The following is a 19,048-nucleotide window of genomic DNA, read 5'->3' as shown; positions in this document are numbered from 1 at the left end:
CCGAAGGACAGAACGGTCGGTGATTAGTCGGTGGAAGGACGTACAAGTGGCGGATGCACGGACAAGATCGGCTGGGGTTGGTAAGCGGAGGAAGATCTCCGGCAAGAGGTCGGCCAGGCGGTCATCGGTGATCTTTGTCGCTGTAGAGACCACCATTTTGCAAGGAGGAGAAGGGTTTTGGTGATCATCCATGAGTGACCACTTCATGCGGAGGGAATTAACGGGGTTGGATGATCTCGATCGAAGCAGGCAGTTGATGTTTCGTTGGTTGAAGAAATTTCCCGTGTTGCAAACATATATAGGCACCAGTAGCCAGTAGATGGTTGCTCCACATCGAAATGCAGTCAGCCCAGCTGTCGTTTAAATTGGAGGTTTTCTTGTCAGCGTGCGCTTGTATTTCGATATAACCAAAGAGTGCAAAATCAAGTGGCAACCTCCGCTTGTCTGCCCGGCCGGCACAATAGCGACGTGTTTACTGCTCCGTATTTTCTAATGAACTCATACTCGATCCGTCTCCGGGCAGCTCGCGGCCGGCGTCGACCGGCGCCGGCTGCTCCTCTCCGCTAGTGGAACCATTTGTTGTATTGCATGCAGCGAAGAATCGTTCCTAGGTCTGTCCTCTTTTTTTATTCTACGAAAGCTTCCTCGGACACAACGAGCAGTAGGAAATAGCACTGTAGGCTGAGGTAATAATCTATATATGTGTTCACATAGATATGCAGAAAAAGATTTTAAAACAGCTACGGATAGTGTCACAAAGGTAAAAACACAAAGAGACAGCGTGCTGACGGTGGAGGTTGGGCCCTCCCGCGTGCTGACGGTGCTGCTGCTCCGAGTCCCGGCTATTCTTCTTCGTTATGCAGGTCCCACTTCGGGGTGTCGTGGTGAGACAGCGTGGGAGACTCAAGACCGTATTGGCGCAGGGTGATGGACGGTATGGTGGCGTGCTCCGGAGCGCTCGGGGTGATGGTTGGGATCGGAAGAAATCCCTGTCGGCCTGGCCGACTCCGACGCGGTGGCGCCTGAGGATGCTGCCGGACCTTCCTGGAGGGCGTTGGGTGTCACCCTTCCTTTCTCCTTGCCGTGTACTGGGGAAAACCCTTGCAACAGCCTCGTCATCGTCGCGTTCTTTCTTGGAGGTGTTGTGTGGTACCGGCGCTTCGGAGTCGGAGCTTGGTGGAAGATCCCCGGTGGGCGCAGCGGTCGCGATGATTCTTCATTTTTGTTGATCCGTCGTTGTCGGCATTTGTGTGTTTTATATATTTTTTCGTTTTTTTTGGTGTGCATGTGTTGCTTCCGCCCCGGCACATATCGTGGGTTGTATCGGTGATGGTTGCTTTTATATAATACAAAGCGGGGAAAACCCTATTTCGACAAAAACACAACGGACAAAATATTATATAGTATATTATTCAGTTTGTTTGATGAGTTTCTCTCTGTGTGTAAACTGAATTTTGATTTGAAATTCTGTTGGGTTGTAAACACATAATTTATTGACACATATTTCTTTATGGATTCATTTAGAACTTAGTGGCGTGTGCAAGATCTGCAAGATCTGCAACTTCTGCGAGGATCAAGCTAGCAGCTAGTCCCGGTAGCACTGCAACTTCTGCGAGGATCAAGATCTAGTAAGCAGCAACAATACATGATATTAGGAGTATTCTCGGCCCCAAGATCAGCTGGAGATTAGGCAACTTCGCCGCCGATCAACTAAGCGCTCGTAAATGTTCGGATGGTCTAGGCTTTTAGTCATCCAACATGGCTTACCAAATCCGTCCGGACCAGAGTCCACCAACTCAGGCTTGGACTCCACCACAAGCCCACTTTTTCCGAGTAATTGACAAAAAACTACCACATTTTACATTAGTGTCTCACAGAACTACCACATTTTAAAAACTGATCAAAAACTTTAATTAGTGCTAATTTCGTGACAAAATACTATTTGAAGACAGATCTAACTGGTTTAAACGCGATTCTCACAGAGCTGGCCCACCGGTCATGACGGCGGCCGCGCTAACGGCTGACGGCGCTCGCCTGCCGCCCGTTAGCGACCGCGGGGCGGTGTCCACGAGCAGCGCGCGGAGTTCGTCGGCGCCGGCGCGGGAGAGGTCGATGTCGTAGATGTCGTACCTGAGGAACCTCGCCATCGCAGCGGCGAACGTGGACTTGCCTGTGCCGGGCGGGCCGTAGAGCAGGTAGCTCCGGCGCCAGACGCGGCCCAAGCAGTGGTAGTAGGCGCGTCCCTTGAGGAAGCTCTCCAGGTCAGAGCGGACGCGGGTCTTGAGCTCTGGGTCCATGGCGACCGCGTCAAGCGTGGCCAGGTGGGTGAAGAGGGCCGACGCCCAGCGCGGCGCGAGGGCGCCGGTGTTGGCGTAGAGCCGCAGCTCGCGGCGGCACAGCTCCATCACGTCGGCGACGGACACGACGTGCTGCAGGTAGGGGCGCAGCATGCGCGAGCGGTCATGGCGGCGCACGCGGAGGACCAGGCGCTCCCCGCCGTTGGTGCACGCGAGGCACGCGCCGAGGAAGGCGTCATGCGCGGTGTGGCCCGGGCCGAGCTGGAGAGAGAAGTCGTTGCTCTTGCGGGCGGAGGAGAGCACGCAGGCGACGTCTGCGTCCTCGAGCGACGGCAGCGACGCCACGTAGGCCGCCGCCTTGCGGAAGAGCGGGTTCTCGGCCCCGTCGCCGCCGCCGAAGCACGGCACCTTGTAGTACTGGTTCGCCTGCGCCCACTCGTCCGCCCACTGCCACAGCCGGCGGGCCGCGCGCGCCACCAACTTGTACGACCGGGTCCGACCGACGCGCGTGGCTAACGGGCGGCAGGCGAGCGCCGTTAGCCGTTAGCGCGGCCGCCGTCCTGACCGGTGGGCCAGCTCTGTCGGAATCGTGTTTAAACCGGTTAAATCTGTCTTCAACTCGACCTGGTAGTTTTTTGTCACGAAATTAGCATTAATCTGGAGTTTTTGGTCAGTTTTTAAAATATGATAGTTCTGTGGAATGGTAACGTGAAATGTGGTATTTTTTGTCAATTACTCACTTTTTCCTCTCACTCCGTTTTCTCTCCTCCATCTCCTTCTTCATTGGACAAAGGCATTTAGCAGATATGGTTATTCATTTGCTAAACTGTTTTAATATTTTGCGGGGAATGCTAAACTGCGTTGGAGATGCATGCCAACAGCCAACCTACATGTTCAGACACCCCAAGTGCAAGAGCATACCGGGAAAATTCCCTAAAAGAAAAAGGAAGAAAGCCATGTCTCAAAGATTCCGAGGTCCCTGCGAACCAACATGTGGTTTTGGTTTTGAATGATTAGATGGACTGTGGTATACTCAGCCCACCAAGGTTCAAATCCTAATGCTCGCATTTATTTCTGAATTTATTTTAGGATTTCCGACGACGCGCATTCAGTAGGAGGAGACGTTCACGTCGACGACGGGGTGTTCAGTCTTTCGAAGATGCTCATAGGGATAGGGTGTGCATTCATAGGGGTGAGTGTATGCGTGTGTATATGACCACTCGTATTTGTACCGTGTTAAAAAAAGATTCCAAGGTCCCAAAGATAATGAACTTGATTAAAAATTTGTGTATATAAATTCATTCTTTTTAGATAAAAGTTTGAATTTAATTTGGTTGGTGTGCGCCAAACCTAGGCTATAGTGCAACGCCTAGACGACACATGGGAGCCTCAGCAGCAAGCCACTGTGATGGACTCTTCCCCACAAAAAATAAATCTAATATCGTTGTGAACATATAATCCACATATCAGATATTAAACTGATAATAACAGATAGAGGTAAATACACCACTGGTGCTAGAACTTGCCATGAATGTGCACTTTAGTGCCTGAACTTGCAAAATACATTTAACTGGTTTCATAACTTGGCATGGGCGTGCATATACGGTTCAAATGGTGTTAGTATACGTCCGCGAAGCTGAGGAGGCACGCTAGCATCCCATGGGGCCTGCTGTCGATGCCAAAGGTGCGTGCCCTGGTATTTTTTGCGAAAAACCTCTGAAATTGTTTTCTTTCAATAAGACCCTCGGGGAGAATCTGACAAATTATAAAATAAAAATTAGGTGTATAACTATAAGATAAAAATTACAACTCGTGTACTCGATCGAACCAGCAACGTACCAGTCGAGTGCATGCGGCTAGCCACTCGACAACTTCCCATTTGCTAATATTCAATGAATCATAACCTTTATAAACAGTTGGCCGAACAAAATAAATAAAAAGAGTTTAATAATTCAGCAAAAACAGCACCAGATCTGTGACCGAACATGGGACCAAAGCTTGTAGACCAGGCACGGATGCCACTCCAACCAATGAGTTGTCATGTATCAAAAGTACAAGTACTTTTTATGACGGTATAACAAACATAATTTCAAAAGAATGCAAAAATCTTCATGTCATTTTAAAAAGAATTCACGTGTTATTTTAAAACATATTCATAAAATTGGAAATATTTATGAATGATTAAAATAAGATTCCATATTATTCATGTGAGTATTTCAAAAAAAAAGTATTATTCATGTCAGGATCCGCAGTCTAATGGCGCACTAGGCTTGTATTTTTTTATAGAAAAGACACAAACTTATATACTATATACACTTTTCAAAACAACATAGTTTTTTGCTAAAGAATGAACACATTGATATACTAAATAAATAGTTTATTAAAAATGTAGAAATTTTAAACTTATATGAAAATTTATTTAAATATATGAACGTTTCTAAAATTACTTCCATATTTTTTTAAATGCGAACATTTTTTAAATTATAAAATATATTCTTAATTCATAATTTTATTATGTGTATTTCTGTTAAATTATTGCATAGGTATTTGATGAAATTATATGAAATTTTTAGCGTAATTTGTTATATATATATATGTACATTGTTTGCAACGCGATAATAATTTATGTATTTTTTAAAATGAAATAAAAAAGAACAAACCCGTTGAAAATTGAGCCACACTGTGGTTTGTTTTAGCCACACGGGCTCGTTATGATATAAAGCTAAATTTATCATTTTGCCATTCGGTGTTGTCGGTTGGAGTGGTATGTGCGGCCGCCATATAGCCCCTGGTTGCAGGTTCAAATCAATGCCACTATTTGCTGGAATAAATATTTTTAATTTATGTTGTTCTTTTTTTAGAGAAAATTTCCGATCTATTCATCTTCAATCAAGGAAGTACAACGAATACCAAAAATAAGAAAAAATAACATCCAGATCCATAGACCACCTAGCGACGACTAACAGCACTGAAGCGAGCCGAACGCACGCTGTTGTCATCGCTCCTCCATCGCCGGAGTCGGGCACAACTTGTTGTAGTAGACAGTCGGGAAGTCGTCGTGCTAAGGCCCCGTAGGACCAGCACACCCGAACAGCAACCGCCGCAGATGAAGAATAACGTAGATCAGAAAGATCCAATCCGAAGACACGCGAACGTAGACGAACAACGATGAGATCCGAGCAAATCCACCAAAGATAGATCCGCCGGAGACACACCTCCACACATCCACCAACAGTGCTAGACGCACCGCTGGAATGAGGGCTAGGCGGGGAGACCTTTATTCCATCTTCAGGGAGCCGCCGCCGTCTCGTCTTCCCGAGCAGGACACAAACCCTAGCAAAACTGAAAGAAACGACTAAAAACGAAGCCCTCCTGCCGACCCTTACCGAGATCCACCGCGCCCCCATGGCCCTAGGGCCACCGAAGAGAAGGCGAACCTGCGGCGGCGGCGGCGGGAGGCAGAAACCCTAACTTTTTTGTGGAGGAACGAGGATAATCTACTATTGTGAATTTTAATTTATGTTGTTCAACTTTATGTTTATAAAGTATATGAATCCTTTCTTGACACTAAATTTGAACGGGTTGACTGGCTAGCCATGCACACATGTGCGTGTGGTTTGAACCCTGGACCAGTTTTAATTATTAATAGATTAATAGATACCACATGACACATGTGATAAGCAATCCAATCAATTCAAAAATATATATAGATTAATATTTTTTTTCAATTTAACAATTTCTCTTTGAGGGCCTTTTTGTAAGGACAAATTATTTTAGGAGGTTTTTCAAAAAAACAGGCCACACGCCTTATCCCTTACATCCTGACGTGCCTCGTGAGCGTCATGGACGTATAAAAACGAGATTTGAACTGTATATGCACGTCCGTGTCAAGTTATGAAACCAGTTCAATGTATTTTACAAGTTCAGGCACCAAAGTGCACATTCGTGGCAAGTTCAAGCACTAGTGATGTATTTACCTCTAACAGATACTACACTTGATCTTAGCCAAAAGGTCGAGAAAGGTATACTTTGAAACGATGGCTTCTGCCTTGTTTTATACAGTAGCTTCCCTCACCGCCTCATCCACGCTCCATAAACGAGGTGGTACTAAACCCAGCATGATTTTTGTTTTGTTTGGGTCACAACCATGATTTTGGGCTGAGCTTTCACCAACCGGCCTCCTTGTGCGACCGTGTTGTTTCGGGCTCCCAGGCCCAACAAAAAGTAGCAGCTCCAGGGTTTTTAAATGGCCCAGCAACGTGGCTTGGCATTCATGACTGTTGTCTTTTTTTTTTGTGAATCATGCATGACTGTTGTCGGCCCTGATTGTTGTAACCCTGGCTTCTCCATTATCTTTCTTGATCTGAATTGATCTAAAACAATAATCTTCTCACCCACAAAAAAAAAATCTTCTGATCTAAAAGAGATGATAAAAGAAAGAAAAGAAAAAGGTATCTTCTGATCTAAGAAAATTGCTAGCTGCTGAGCGTCTCCTTCAGAATCTGTTTGGATACATTTTGGTAGGAGCTGCACATCTTCCAAGGTAAGCGAAGATACTCACCTCGCAACTAGAGTTGTTAGGAGTAGTGCTACTTTGCTGACAAGAAAAAGACTAGTGTGGTATTCTCGAGCTCTCAACGAACTTTAAAGGAAAACTACTTAACGCGGCAGAAAAAAGGAAATCAAGTCATTGTTTAATTAACGTACATATAAATAATCATGTGATTCGATATGATTACATTACCTAACACAGATTGTAGACATGCTGATTTGCTTCGTTGCTGTTGACAAAACCTTTTCTCTAAAACTGTTGACAAAAAATATCCCAGCAAAGTTCACCAGTTGAGTAAGAAACGCATGGTATGTATGGTGTTGTATAGTATACATTAGTGCTCCTATCAGCAGCAGACGCCGACCGGGTTGGTCCGGAAAATCAAGGTAGTTAGGCATTTTCCGGCAGCTAGCTAAATCAACCCTTTCAATCCCCCCTTTAATTCCTTTCCTAATCACAAGCAAAGTCAAGTTGGAAGAAGAAAGAACGATGCAATTAATCATGCACGCAACACAATCATCCATCCCCAGGTAAACTAAGTGGAGTAACTGATTAAGTGGTAGTAGTAGCCAGAAAGGTGATCCGTGTTCAACCTTTGTGTCCTCCCTTTTCTCACAACAACCCAAACTTTGGGGTTTGAATATGCACGCACTCATCTGTCTCTCCGTGTGACCATACACGCATACACTTTCCTTTTTCTCTTCTTTTTGGGACAGTGTGATCGACCATACCATACGCTTATACTGTACTAGAAACTTCTCCTACGTGCACGTACGTGCAAAGTCCCAAACAGAGGAGTAGTAGAAGTACTACTAGTAGTGCTCCTGCTTTGTTGCCATGGAATTCAAGCCAATTCAATCAATCAGACGCTTTGCTTCGAGACTCCGTTTTAGAAATTGATTGTAGCATTTATTTCGTTGTTCTTCTTTCTCTTTATCAAGCCATATGACCACCGTACTATTAAGAGGGGTATAGTGTTTGAAACTTTGATTATCTGATGCTAAACCCAATCCTATGTGAGTTGAGAGAGAAATCTCTTTGTGTTCCGAATGAATACTCGCCAGCCAGAGACGTCGTTCTTCCTTACTGCGAGAGATTCGATTCAGACCTAGGAGTTAGCATTACTTTTTCCTCAAGTAATGTTACCGTTGCTTCCAAAATTCGACCGTTGTGAACGTGTCGATTGGCCATTGGCTGGACCACGTGTTCAAAATGGTAATTTCCCATCAGGGAAGGCTGTGGCTATAAATAGCCATCCCACACCAACATTGTCCATTGGTTGCTCCGTTTGATCCCGAGAAGTTTGTGTGAGCAACCCTCTCTCCTGAGTGATTTGAGTTTAAAATCCACCGAGAAAAAAAACCCGGAGCCGAAAAAATAGATAGTGGTTTAGCATCACTCGAATCTAAGTCCACTATGCTCCATCTAGTACTCTTGAGAGCTGCAAAATCTCTAGATGGTCAGGTGTCAATTTCTTCAGAGACCAATAGTGATTGTGGTTCTTGAAGAAGTTTGTAAATGTTCGGAGATCACCTCAAGTATCTACCACGATTGATCGGCATTGGTTGACAAACCAATTGTCGAGGAGAATAGGGCGAAGAGAGTTTATCTTCTGTGTTGAATCACAACCCCTCCAACCAGACGTAGTCCTTTTGCAGAAGGGCAAACTGGTCTATCAAATACCTTGTCGTCATCGAGCATCACTGGTCACCTCCACTCCACGTATTTACATGTGCTTCAATCATGTGATTCCTTTCTATGCATGCTCTTATTTTTTGTTAGCTACTTTGTCTTCGCTCATTGTACTCTGTTTTTATTCGATCCGCTGTTGGGTTCCGAGAGTTTTGAAGTTTCCAAAAGAAATTTTAAAACTCCCTTTCACCTCCCCTCTAGTAGACATACTTCATTCCCACAACAACAATACATGATATTAGGAGTATTCTTGGCCCCGAGATCAGCCGGAGCTTAGGGAAAGTCCAACGCGGATCACCTACACGCAAAATGTCCTGGCACTTTTATTCATCCAACACAGCTCACCAAATCCGCTCAGACCACTCCGAGCCTTTAAAATCCTACATGTTGTCCTCGAACTAGGGGCGGGGGTGGGTGGGTGGGGGGGGGGGGTTGGGAGAGTTCAAGCGTCCGCGGGGAACGTCATCTCAGCCTCACCAAAAAACCATTTCCCCCTCTCCCCTCCTTCTCTCTCCTTCCTTTTCGGTATTGGACGCATCTTCCAAATCACACATCAACCAAGGAAGACCTAGTTAAGTGCTAGACAACATATTAATACTACATGCATGGCTCTCTCAGCCCTTCATACATTGGTTGATTCTACATTGAAAACATAAACTTGGCATTAAAAGAATATGGACATAGCTATATTTGCATGTTCCCAAGACAATGAGCCTTGCAAATTGAACTTTTCTGATTTTTGAGGTAGGCCCTTTAAACCATAAGGGATGGAGTATGGTTGTTTATTTGGTGATCCGCGCTGAAGATACCCTTACATGACAACTCATATGCAAGGCAACATACGAGAGAGCCAATTTTATCCATCTAAAATCTATATCTATATCTATACCTACTAATAAAGCAAGGTGCGTTTCGCCAATTTTTTCATCCGTTCACCATCAAAAATAATTTTTTTCTATCCGAGGTGCTACTAAATTCTTATGTGTTTGTCTGCTAGAAAAAGAATTTTCGTACATGGGCCGTGCGTTGTGGCCCAGCGATGCAAACCCCTTATTTTTCTGCCCACGCAGCTGAGAGAATTCTATTTTCCGCACAGGGCGATATATAGTCGGAGTTTCGCACTGGACAACCTATAATGGGTTGGCCCATTTTTCTTTATTTATGTGTTTTACTACTATTTTTATTCTCCTTTCTCTCTCTCTCTCTCTTTAGCTTACAAGTTTATTTTACTTTTAGAATTTATTTCGTAAATTAAAAATTCTCAATAAACGTTCAGAATTAAAGAAAACAGATTTTGGAAAATGTTCAATTTCAAAATTTTGTTGCTATTTTGAAAAATAGTCGAAACTTACAATAAGTTTTCAAATTTTCCCAAAACATTTACTGTTTTTCAAAATTATTCGAGATTTCTAAAAAGAAAATGGCATTTCAATAAATGCTCTAGATTCCAAAAATATTCCTGTTTTAGTGAAATTTTCACAATTAAAAATAATGTTTGTGTATAAAAGATACACATTTCTAAAAATCTTATGAATTTTCAATACATGTTCCCATTTTAAAAAATTGTTCATAAATTCAAATACTGTTCATGTCTTTATAAAAAGGTTGGTGTTTTCAGAAAAAGTTTGTGAATTTTATAAGATGTTCCCTTTCATATTTTGTTCGCGTTTTTCCAAAAGTGTACATAATTTTCAAAGAACTATTCAGGATTTAAAAATTTGTTCATGTTTCCTAGAATGTTCAGAAATTTTATACCTTAAAATCACCTCGATTGAAAGGATTGAAAGAAAAAGTAGATTAAATAACTCATGAGCCTTCTCTGGCATACGATGATGTAACAAAACTCTTAAATGCCCTCGGTCAATGACTGAAAAAATAGCAGGTTGATTCCTTCACACACTCCAAAACCGAGAAGCTAAATATTTCTTTTTTGTGTGCACACAGGATTTTGCTTGCGCATATAATTCTTCCTGACTTTAAATGCACATTATTATATCTCCCGTTGCAACGACATATGTGTAAAAAGAAACAAAGTCATGTATTGAGATTCCAATGTAAAAAAAATAACAACCTTGATTAAAAATTTATGGATACAAATTCAAAGAAAAAGTTCAAACTTAATTTGGTTGGGGCGCGCCAAGCCTAGGGAATAGTGCAACACTTAGGTGACACGCAAGCGCCCCAACGGCAAGCCATTGTGATGAAACATTTTCAAAAAAAACAAATATAATACCGTTATGGGCATATGACCCACATATCAGATATTTAATTGATAAGAACGAATACTAGACTTGATCTTAGCCACTTGTTTTATAGCTTTCCTTGTCGCCTCTTCCACGCTCCATAGACGAGGTGGCACTAAATAAACCCAACAGGAATATTTTTGAAATCACTAGTTAAGGAGTACTTGTTGAAAAGATCACTTCCACCTTTCCAGGTTGCGACAAGTGACGCGCTGCATGTGCGCCACTTGTCGCAACCTGGGAGTTTTTCCTTTTTTCGTAGATTCGTTTATTCAAAAAGTTTTATCTCTTAAACTATGCGTCCAAATCTCGAACCGTTTTCACCACTGGATTCCTCGCGTCTAGATCTTCAAAACTTGATCCCATGTTGATAGGTAACCGGACGAAAAAACCGAACCAGGAGCACGGGGTTTTTCCCTTTCCGAAAGAGGCACGCGCCCGTGCCTCTCGCGAAATCACAACCGTGCCTCTCGTGGAAGGAAAAAAAGAAGAGAAAACACATTTTTTTTCGTTTCCGAGGAGGTACGGTCATGCCTGTGGCGAAAGCACAACCATGCCTCTCACAAAAGCAAAACTGTGCCTCTCGCGAAAGAAAAAAACGCGTTTTTTCCGTTTCCAAGAGGCACGGCCGTGCCTCTCGTGAAAGGACAACCGTGCCTCTCGCGGAAGCAAAACCGTGCCTTTCTCGGAAGGGAAAAAAAACAGAAAACACGTTTTTTCGTTTCCGAGAGGCAAGGCCGTGCCTCTCGCGAAAGCACAATCGTGCCTCTCTCGAAAGCAAAATCGTGCCTCTCGCGGAAGAAAAAAAAACAGAAAACACGTATTTTTCCGTTTCCGAGAGTCATGGCCGTGACTCTCGTGAAAGCAAAACCGTGCCTCTCGCGGGAGCAAAACCGTAACTCTCACAAAAAAAACACGTTTTTGGCGTAAAAAATTTTGAATTTTTTTTTGTTCCAAAAGGTAAGGAAGACCCGTGAAAAACCGAAACGTCAAAAAAAAAACCGTTTAAAAAGCCGAAAAAGTGTGCGGAAAAAAAATCCAGAGGGAGCACCTAGAGCGCGAGACGTGGCGGGCGGCTGAGAGCGCACCAAATGACGCTGATTGTTATGAGCCTCCCGAAAGAAGCTCTCGTTAACTTGTTGCTCTCGAATATTTTGATGTAGCGTAACCATGATTTTGGGCTGAGCTTTCAGCAGCCGGCCTGCTTGTGAGACCGTATTGTTTGGGCTCCCAGGCCCAACAGAACGTAGCAGCTCCTGGGTTTTAAAACGGCCCAGCACCATGGTTTCGCATGCAGGATTGCTGTCGGCGCTGATTGTTGCAATCCCGTCTTCTCCACCATCCTTCTCGATCTAAATGATCTCACAAAGAAAAAACTTCTGATCTAAAAGAGCCACAAAAAGAAAGAAAGAACAAAAAAGATATTCAGATATAAGGAAACTGCTTGCCCCTGAGCGTCTCCTTCAGAATCTGTTTGGATACATTTTGGTAGGATGCAGCGGCACATCTTCCAAGCTAAGCCAAGATACTCACCTCGCAACTAGAGTTGTTAGGAGTAGTACTACTTTGCTGACAAGAAAAAGACTACTCGTATGGTCTTCTCGAGCTCTCAATCAACGAACTTTGGGTGGCATGGCAGGCCGGCTGAAAGGAAAACCACTTGACGCGGAAGAACAAAGTAAATCAAGTCGTTGTTTAGTTAACGTAATTATATATAAACATGTGATTCGATGTGATTACATTACCTAACACAGATTGCAGCCATGCTGATTTGTAGCCTGTATAAGTTTCGTTGCTGTTTTTTTTTGAAAAGGGGGATTCCCCCGCCTCTGCATCAGAACGATGCATACGGCCATCTTATTGAACAAATAAATAGGTTACAACAAGATCTTAAAGTCTCCAAATGAAAATAAAAAGGAGCTCACACAGAGCTAAAAGGGCTAGAAGCCAAACTAGCCAAATAAAGGATGCCACAACCGGCTGGCAAAAGAGAGATAGGTAAACTAATTGCCTATCCTATTACATGACCGCCATCCAAACCGGTTGAAGATATCCCGAGCTACCATCTCCCAGCGGATAGATCCAGTAACGCTCCCTGGCCTCCGTCGGAGTGAGTAGCGACCATGAACGGATCAACGCCGTGGCTCGAAAAATAACCTGCAAAAAATGAATGCGTGTTGTCATGTTAAAAACCAAATCATTTCTGCAATTCCAGAGTGCCCACAACAAGGCACGGACTCCTACGCGAATATGTCTCGCTAATTCGGGCTCTATCCCGTTAAGCCACATTCCAAATAACGTGTTGACAAAACTCGGTGGAGTAATATTAAAAGCAATATGAACCGTCCGCCATAAAACTTTGGCTAGCGGGCAATCAAGAAAAAGGTGTTTGATCGTCTCATCCCGATCACAGAAACTACACCTAGTAGGTCCTGTCCAATTACGCTTTGTCAAGTTGTCCTTGGTTAAAATAACTTGTTTATGGACAAACCACATAAACACTTTGATTTTCAAAGGGACTTTGACAGCCCAAACATGTTTGGAACTAGGAATCGAGCTTGAATTGATAACATCAACATACATTGATTTAACTGTAAATACTCCAGACCTAGTAAGCTTCCAGCGTAATTCATTGGGTTGTTGAGAAAGCTGAACCTCCATCAGTCTACTTACTAGAAGGAGCCATTTTTCCCAACGATTCCCCACTAGCGCCCTTCTGAACTGAACATTAAGGGGGATAGATTAAAGTACCGTTGCAACAAACACCTCACGTCATTGAACAATGCGATACAAAGACGGGTATTGAATGGCTAAGGGTGTCTCTCCGAGCCAAGTATCCTCCCAGAAACGCGTACTAGCACCGTTAACAATAATAAACTTTGTCCTATTAAACAGGGACAGTTTGACTTTCATAAGCCCTTTCCAAAAAGGTGAGTCAGTCGGCCTTACTGTCACCTGAGACAAAGTTTTGGTTTGAAGATACTTGCTACGGAGGATTTGCGCCCAAGTGGCATCAGTCTCACTTGATAACTTCCATAGCCACTTGCTGAGAAGACATCTGTTCTTAACTTCAAGATTCTCAATACCAAGACCCCCTTGGTCTTTCGGTCTACAGATGATATCCCATTTGGTAAGACGGTATTTTCTTTTAAGTTCATCACCCTGCCAAAAGAATATAATCGATAAAAGTCCATTCTTTTCCTAACTCCAACTGGGACTTCGAAGAACGACAAAAGAAACATAGGCATACTCATGAGAACCGAATTTATCAGAATTAATCGGCCTCCGTATGACATGAGCTTGCCCTTCCAGCAACTCAGTTTCTTTTCAAATCAGTCCTCGATGCACTTCCATTCTCTGTTTGTCAGCTTATGATGGTGGATTGGTATTCCTAAGTATGTGAAAGGTAAAGCCCCCAAATCGCACCCAAACAATTGCCTATAAGCCTCTTGTTCATCATTGGCTCTACCAAAGCAGAACAACTCGCTTTTTTGAAAGTTAATCTTTAACCCGGTCAATTGTTCAAATAAGCATTACACCAGCTTCATATTTCTCGCTTTGGCCAAGTCATGCTCCATGAAAATGATTGTATCATCGGCGTACTGAAGGATGGACACACCTCCGTCAACGAGATGAGGTACCAGACAACCCACTTGACCAGCCTCCTTAGCCCTTCCTATCATAATTGCCAACATATCAACTACAATGTTGAACAGGATAGGAGACATCGGATCCCCTTGTCTCAGGCCCTTATGTGTCTGGAAATAATGACCTATTTCTTCATTCACTTTAATTCCAACACTCCCTTTTTGCGTATACGATTCAACCTGGCGCCGCCAGGCTTCATCAAATCCTTTCATACGCAATGCCTGTTGGAGGAATGGTCATTTGACTTTATCGTACGCTTTCTCGAAATCCACCTTAAAAATAACTCCATCTAGTTTTTTCGAGTGAATTTCATGGAGCGTTTCATGAAGGACCACCACCCCCTCTAGGATGTTTCTGTCCGGCATGAAAGCAGTTTGGGAATGCTGCACCACAGAATGTGCAATCTCTGTGAGCCAATTAGTCCCAACCTTGGTGAATATTTTGAAACTAACATTGAGAAGGCATATCGGCCTGAACTGCTCGATTCTCACAGCATCCGTTTTCTTAGGAAGCAGTGTTATTGTTCCAAAATTTAAGTGAAATAACTGAAGCTGTCCAGAGAATAGATCTTGGAACATCGGTAGCAAATCCCCCTTAATAATATGCCAACACTTTTTGTAGAACTCCGCCGGGAAACCATCTGGCCCGGGAGCCTTATTGTTTTTCATCTGCGCTATAGCATCAAACACCTCCTTCTCCGAGAACGGGGCAACCAAAATATCACTATCATTAGCAGTTAGTTGAGGCACATCCTCAATCCTGGACTCATCGAGGGACACACAACTATCCTCTGGAGGTCCAAATAACTGCTTATAATACTCGGTTATGTAAAGTTTTAGGTTGTCCTGTCCTAAAATATTTCCTTCATCTTGTTCAAGCTAAAAGATTTCCTTCTTTCTGTGCTTGCCATTAGCAATCAAGTGAAAAAATTGAGTGTTCGCGTCCCCCTGGACAACTTTGCGGACCTTAGCCCGCAACGCCCACTTCAATTCTTCTTCGCAGAGAAGTTCTTTCAACCTCATCTCCGCATCAAGTTTATCCTGAAGCTCTGTGGCTTGCAAGATCGTGGATTCGGCTTTTAAATCTAGGGACTGAATAAGAGAAAGGAGCCTTTCCTTTTCAACCTTATAAATCGCTTAGCCAATCCCCGTAGGAAACTTCTCAAATGCCTAATCTTATTCTGCCAACGCTCAACAGACGTCGTACCTCCTGCATCCTTAGCCCATTCCCTGGCAATCAGATCCAAGAATCCTTCTCGTTCAAACCATGCCAGCTCGAAAGAAAAGGTGTTTTTGTTTCCCACGTGGTTTGGCTCACCTGAGTCCACGAATAAAGGTGTGTGATCTGAGATTCCGCGCGAGAGAGCCTAAACCGTTACGAGAGGAAACTTCTGTTCCCACTCGACACTCGCGAGGACTCGATCAAGCTTCTCATACGTCGGGTTTGGCAAAGCATTAGCCCAAGTAAACTTTCTACCGGAAAGCTCTATCTCTCTCAGATCCAAGCTTTCAATAATGGTATTGAACATAAACGACCATCTGCCGTCAAAATTATTATTATTCTTTTCCTCTCTCCTCCTAATGATGTTGAAGTCACCCCCAACTAAAATTGGGAGCTGCTCGGATCCGCAAATTTGAACAAGGTCCGCTAAAAACTCCGGTTTAAGCTCGGGCTGCGCGGCCCCATAAACCACCACCAGAGCCCAGTTAAACCCATCAGCTTTGGACCTGACACGTAACCTAACCGCGAAGTCATCCATCACTACACTTCGGACTTCCAGCGACTCGCATCTCACTCCAAGCAAGATCCCACCCAATCTTCCTCGTGGAGGAAGGCAATGCCAATCAAAATCGACACCGCCCGATAAAGTGTTGAGAAACTGGGGCGCAAAATTATCTCTACCAGTTTCCGAGAGAGCAATAAAATCTAATCTATGCTCAAGAGACGCCTCAGCAAGAAACCTTCTTTTAGCCAAGTCTTTCAGACCTCTGCTATTTCAAAAGATTCCTTTCATATTTCATCATGAATTTTTTTGGTAGTCCGAATCCTAGCACTCCTACGAACCGCTGAAACGGGATAAATCTTCCGCTTCCACTTGCGTTTGGGTTTACTTTGGTCCTCCGTCCGGTCCTCATAACCGGGCTCAGCGGATCTAGCAACTGCATTCTCTAGAGTTACATCCTCTTCCTCAGAACAGGAGTGGATGTTACAAGATCCGCACAAAAAATATCGAGCACTCTGACCCCCAACGCATCAATCTCTGCATCATTCATGGGTTTTACCGCTGCTAGGTTTCGAATTGTTTATAAAGCGCGTTCCGCTTCCAAATCTAGGAGATCATTAACCGAGTTGAAAATTTCACTATCATTACTCCCTAGCGAAACTCCTGATTGGTTTGCATTATTTATAATCTCCTCATTAGAAAAATTTCGTTGATGTTGACAAAACCTTTTCTCTAAAACTGTTGACAAAAAATATCCTAGCAAAGTTCACCAGTTGATGCAGATGCAGATATCCTAGCAAAGCTTTTCCCTAAAACTGTTGACAAGAAACGAATGGTATGGTATGGTGTTGTAGTAGTATACATTAGTGCTCCTATCAGCAGATGCAGAGATGCCGACCGGTTGGTCCGGAAAATCAAGGTAGTAAGGCATTTTCCGGCAGCTAGGTAAATCAACCCTTTCAATTCCCTCTTTAATTCCTTTCTTAATCACAAGCAAAGTCAAGTTGGAAGAAGGAAGAACGATGCAATTAATCATGCACACAACACAATCATCCAACACCCCAGTAAACTAAGTGGAGTAAACTAACTAACTGATTAAGTAGCCAGAAAGGTGGTGATGCGTGTTCAACCTGTGTGTCCTCCCTTTTCTCATAACAACCCAAAACTTTGGGGTTTGAATATGCACGCACTCACCCGTCTGTCCGTGTGACCATACATACAATCATACATACTTTTTTTTAGAAAAGGAGGATGACCTCCGGCCTCTGCATCTGGGTGATACATACAGTCACTTTATTAATTATTCTCACAAGACCTTATAAAGCCATACAACAGCAAGACTAAAGCCACCGTCTAAGCAACAACTGTCGCTACACCTATCCAATTGATGAAGGGGTGCAGATAGTCTGGGCCTAATACCAAACAGACATCGCAGCTAAACCTAAACATCTAAGACCTGAGGTCTCAACCAGGACGCCTGCCGGGTATGGGGCACCTACCAGTCCGGCGCACTCCTCAACCAGGACGCCTGCCGGGTATGAGGCCGCCGCAGCCACCTGCCACCAATCCATCTTCAGAGCTAAACTGTTGCATGTACCGTGCCAGGTCTCTCTGCCATCGACGCCACCACGACGCCCGACAGCGTCGTCTTCCTGCGCGAGTCCATCCTCCCAAAGTGAACTCCGAATCTGCACTGCGCCACGCCGTCAAGATCCGTCGCCATCAGTGTGTAGGATGAAGCACCGCTCAACCAAAGAATCCGTCCTCTGGTCCCTCGATCATGTGTGTACCTCCAAGAATGACGCCCCCAAAGGAGGAACGACCCCAGAGCGCCGCCGTCATCCGATCATCCGATCTGGGGTTTTTCCCGGAGGTAGCAGAGAGTGGCCTTGAACTTCTCCACTGCGATGCCTTCAAGAAGGGAACGACGCAGATAGTGCCGCCACCGCCGGCCTTAGCAGAAGCCGAAGGCAAGTTTTCACCCAGATCAGTTCGAAGGGATCCAACTCTCGTGCACGGGCCGCCGTCACCACCAGCACCACCAGGCAGACCCTGGAGTACCGGCAGATCAGTGAGCCGCCGGCACCACCGCATCTAGATCGCCGGCCACACCGGGCCGCCGCCATCCCCCGCGTCGTCCGGGTCAGAGACGGAGCCGCCGAGAGCCCAGCGCTCGCCACCGCTTGCCGAAGCCAACCGCCGCCCGAGCACTGGCGCCACCATGGAGCCATCAGATCGGGGAGGAAGACGTCGCGCGCCGATCACCCTCGCGGACCCCGCCGCACGCCCGAGCGCCGGCGCCACCGCGGCGCCATCAGATCGGGATGAGGAGGAGCCCGCGCGCTCGCCGCCCCGCGCAGACCACGCCGCCGCCAGCGCCGCAGCGCCACCAAGCAGGGGAGCCCCGCCCAAATCCGCCGGCGGCCCAACCTGCCGCCGAGCCGAGCGCCGGCCGTCCCGCGCCGCCCAGGAGCCTCAACGCCGCCGACGCACGCGCGGGCTTTGCCCAGCGGCGTCCCCTTGCGGCAGCGAGGGGGAAGGCGAGAAAGGGGAGCGGCGGCGGCGATCTATGGTTCCGCCCGGGCCGCTCGCGGGAGCGGCACGGGGGACGGGAGGGGGAACTTACATGCTTCCTTTCCCTTCTTTTTGGGACAGTGTGATGGATCAACCATAGCATACGCTTTCATACAAGAAACTTCTCCTATCTACGTACACGTACAAAGTTCCAAACAGAGCCAAGTAGTAAGTAGTAGTAGTGCTCCTGCTTTTTTTTGCGAGAAATCTTCTAATCTATTCATCTTCAATCATGGCAGTACAACGAATACCAAAAATAATAAAAATTACATCCAGATCCGTAGACCACCTAGCGACGACTACAAGCACTGAAGCGAGC

The 19,048-nt window shown here is 45.1% G+C and overlaps 1 protein-coding gene, 2 non-coding genes and 1 pseudogene across 3 annotated transcripts; all 4 read right to left on the bottom strand.

Moving 5' to 3' along the window:
• Positions 1-1,976: 1,976 nt before the first annotated feature.
• LOC109742909 (AAA-ATPase At2g46620-like) lies at positions 1,977-18,249 on the bottom strand. Its single transcript, XM_073501791.1, has 2 exons — positions 17,946-18,249; positions 1,977-2,809 (listed from the first exon to the last, which is right to left on the bottom strand). The coding sequence occupies exons 1-2, from the start codon at positions 18,247-18,249 to the stop codon at positions 1,977-1,979; spliced, it is 1,137 nt and encodes a 378-aa protein (XP_073357892.1).
• Positions 3,632-3,816, bottom strand: LOC120967501 (U2 spliceosomal RNA; annotated as a pseudogene).
• Positions 6,135-6,323, bottom strand: LOC120967507 (U2 spliceosomal RNA). The gene has a single exon (XR_005761259.1). It is a non-coding gene; the product is annotated as a U2 spliceosomal RNA (small nuclear RNA).
• Positions 10,668-10,861, bottom strand: LOC120967503 (U2 spliceosomal RNA). Its single transcript, XR_005761258.1, has one exon. It is a non-coding gene; the product is annotated as a U2 spliceosomal RNA (small nuclear RNA).
• Positions 18,250-19,048: the final 799 nt, after the last annotated feature.

Source organism: Aegilops tauschii, chromosome 6, assembly GCF_002575655.3.
Source record: "Aegilops tauschii subsp. strangulata cultivar AL8/78 chromosome 6, Aet v6.0, whole genome shotgun sequence".
Taxonomy (NCBI): Eukaryota; Viridiplantae; Streptophyta; class Magnoliopsida; order Poales; family Poaceae; genus Aegilops; species Aegilops tauschii.
The sequence above is the reverse complement of the archived record's forward strand: the minus strand, read 5'-3'. Positions and strand labels throughout refer to the sequence as shown.

Excerpts from the sequence above, each read along its gene's own strand:
- LOC109742909 (XM_073501791.1), bottom strand. The coding sequence starts at position 18,249 with ATGCGGTGGTGCCGGCGGCTCACTGATCTGCCGGTACTCCAGGGTCTG. Across the intron at positions 2,810-17,945 it reads TGGGGGCGTCATTCTTGGAG|CCACGCGCGTCGGTCGGACC; the intron begins GTACACACATGA and ends GCCGCCCGTTAG.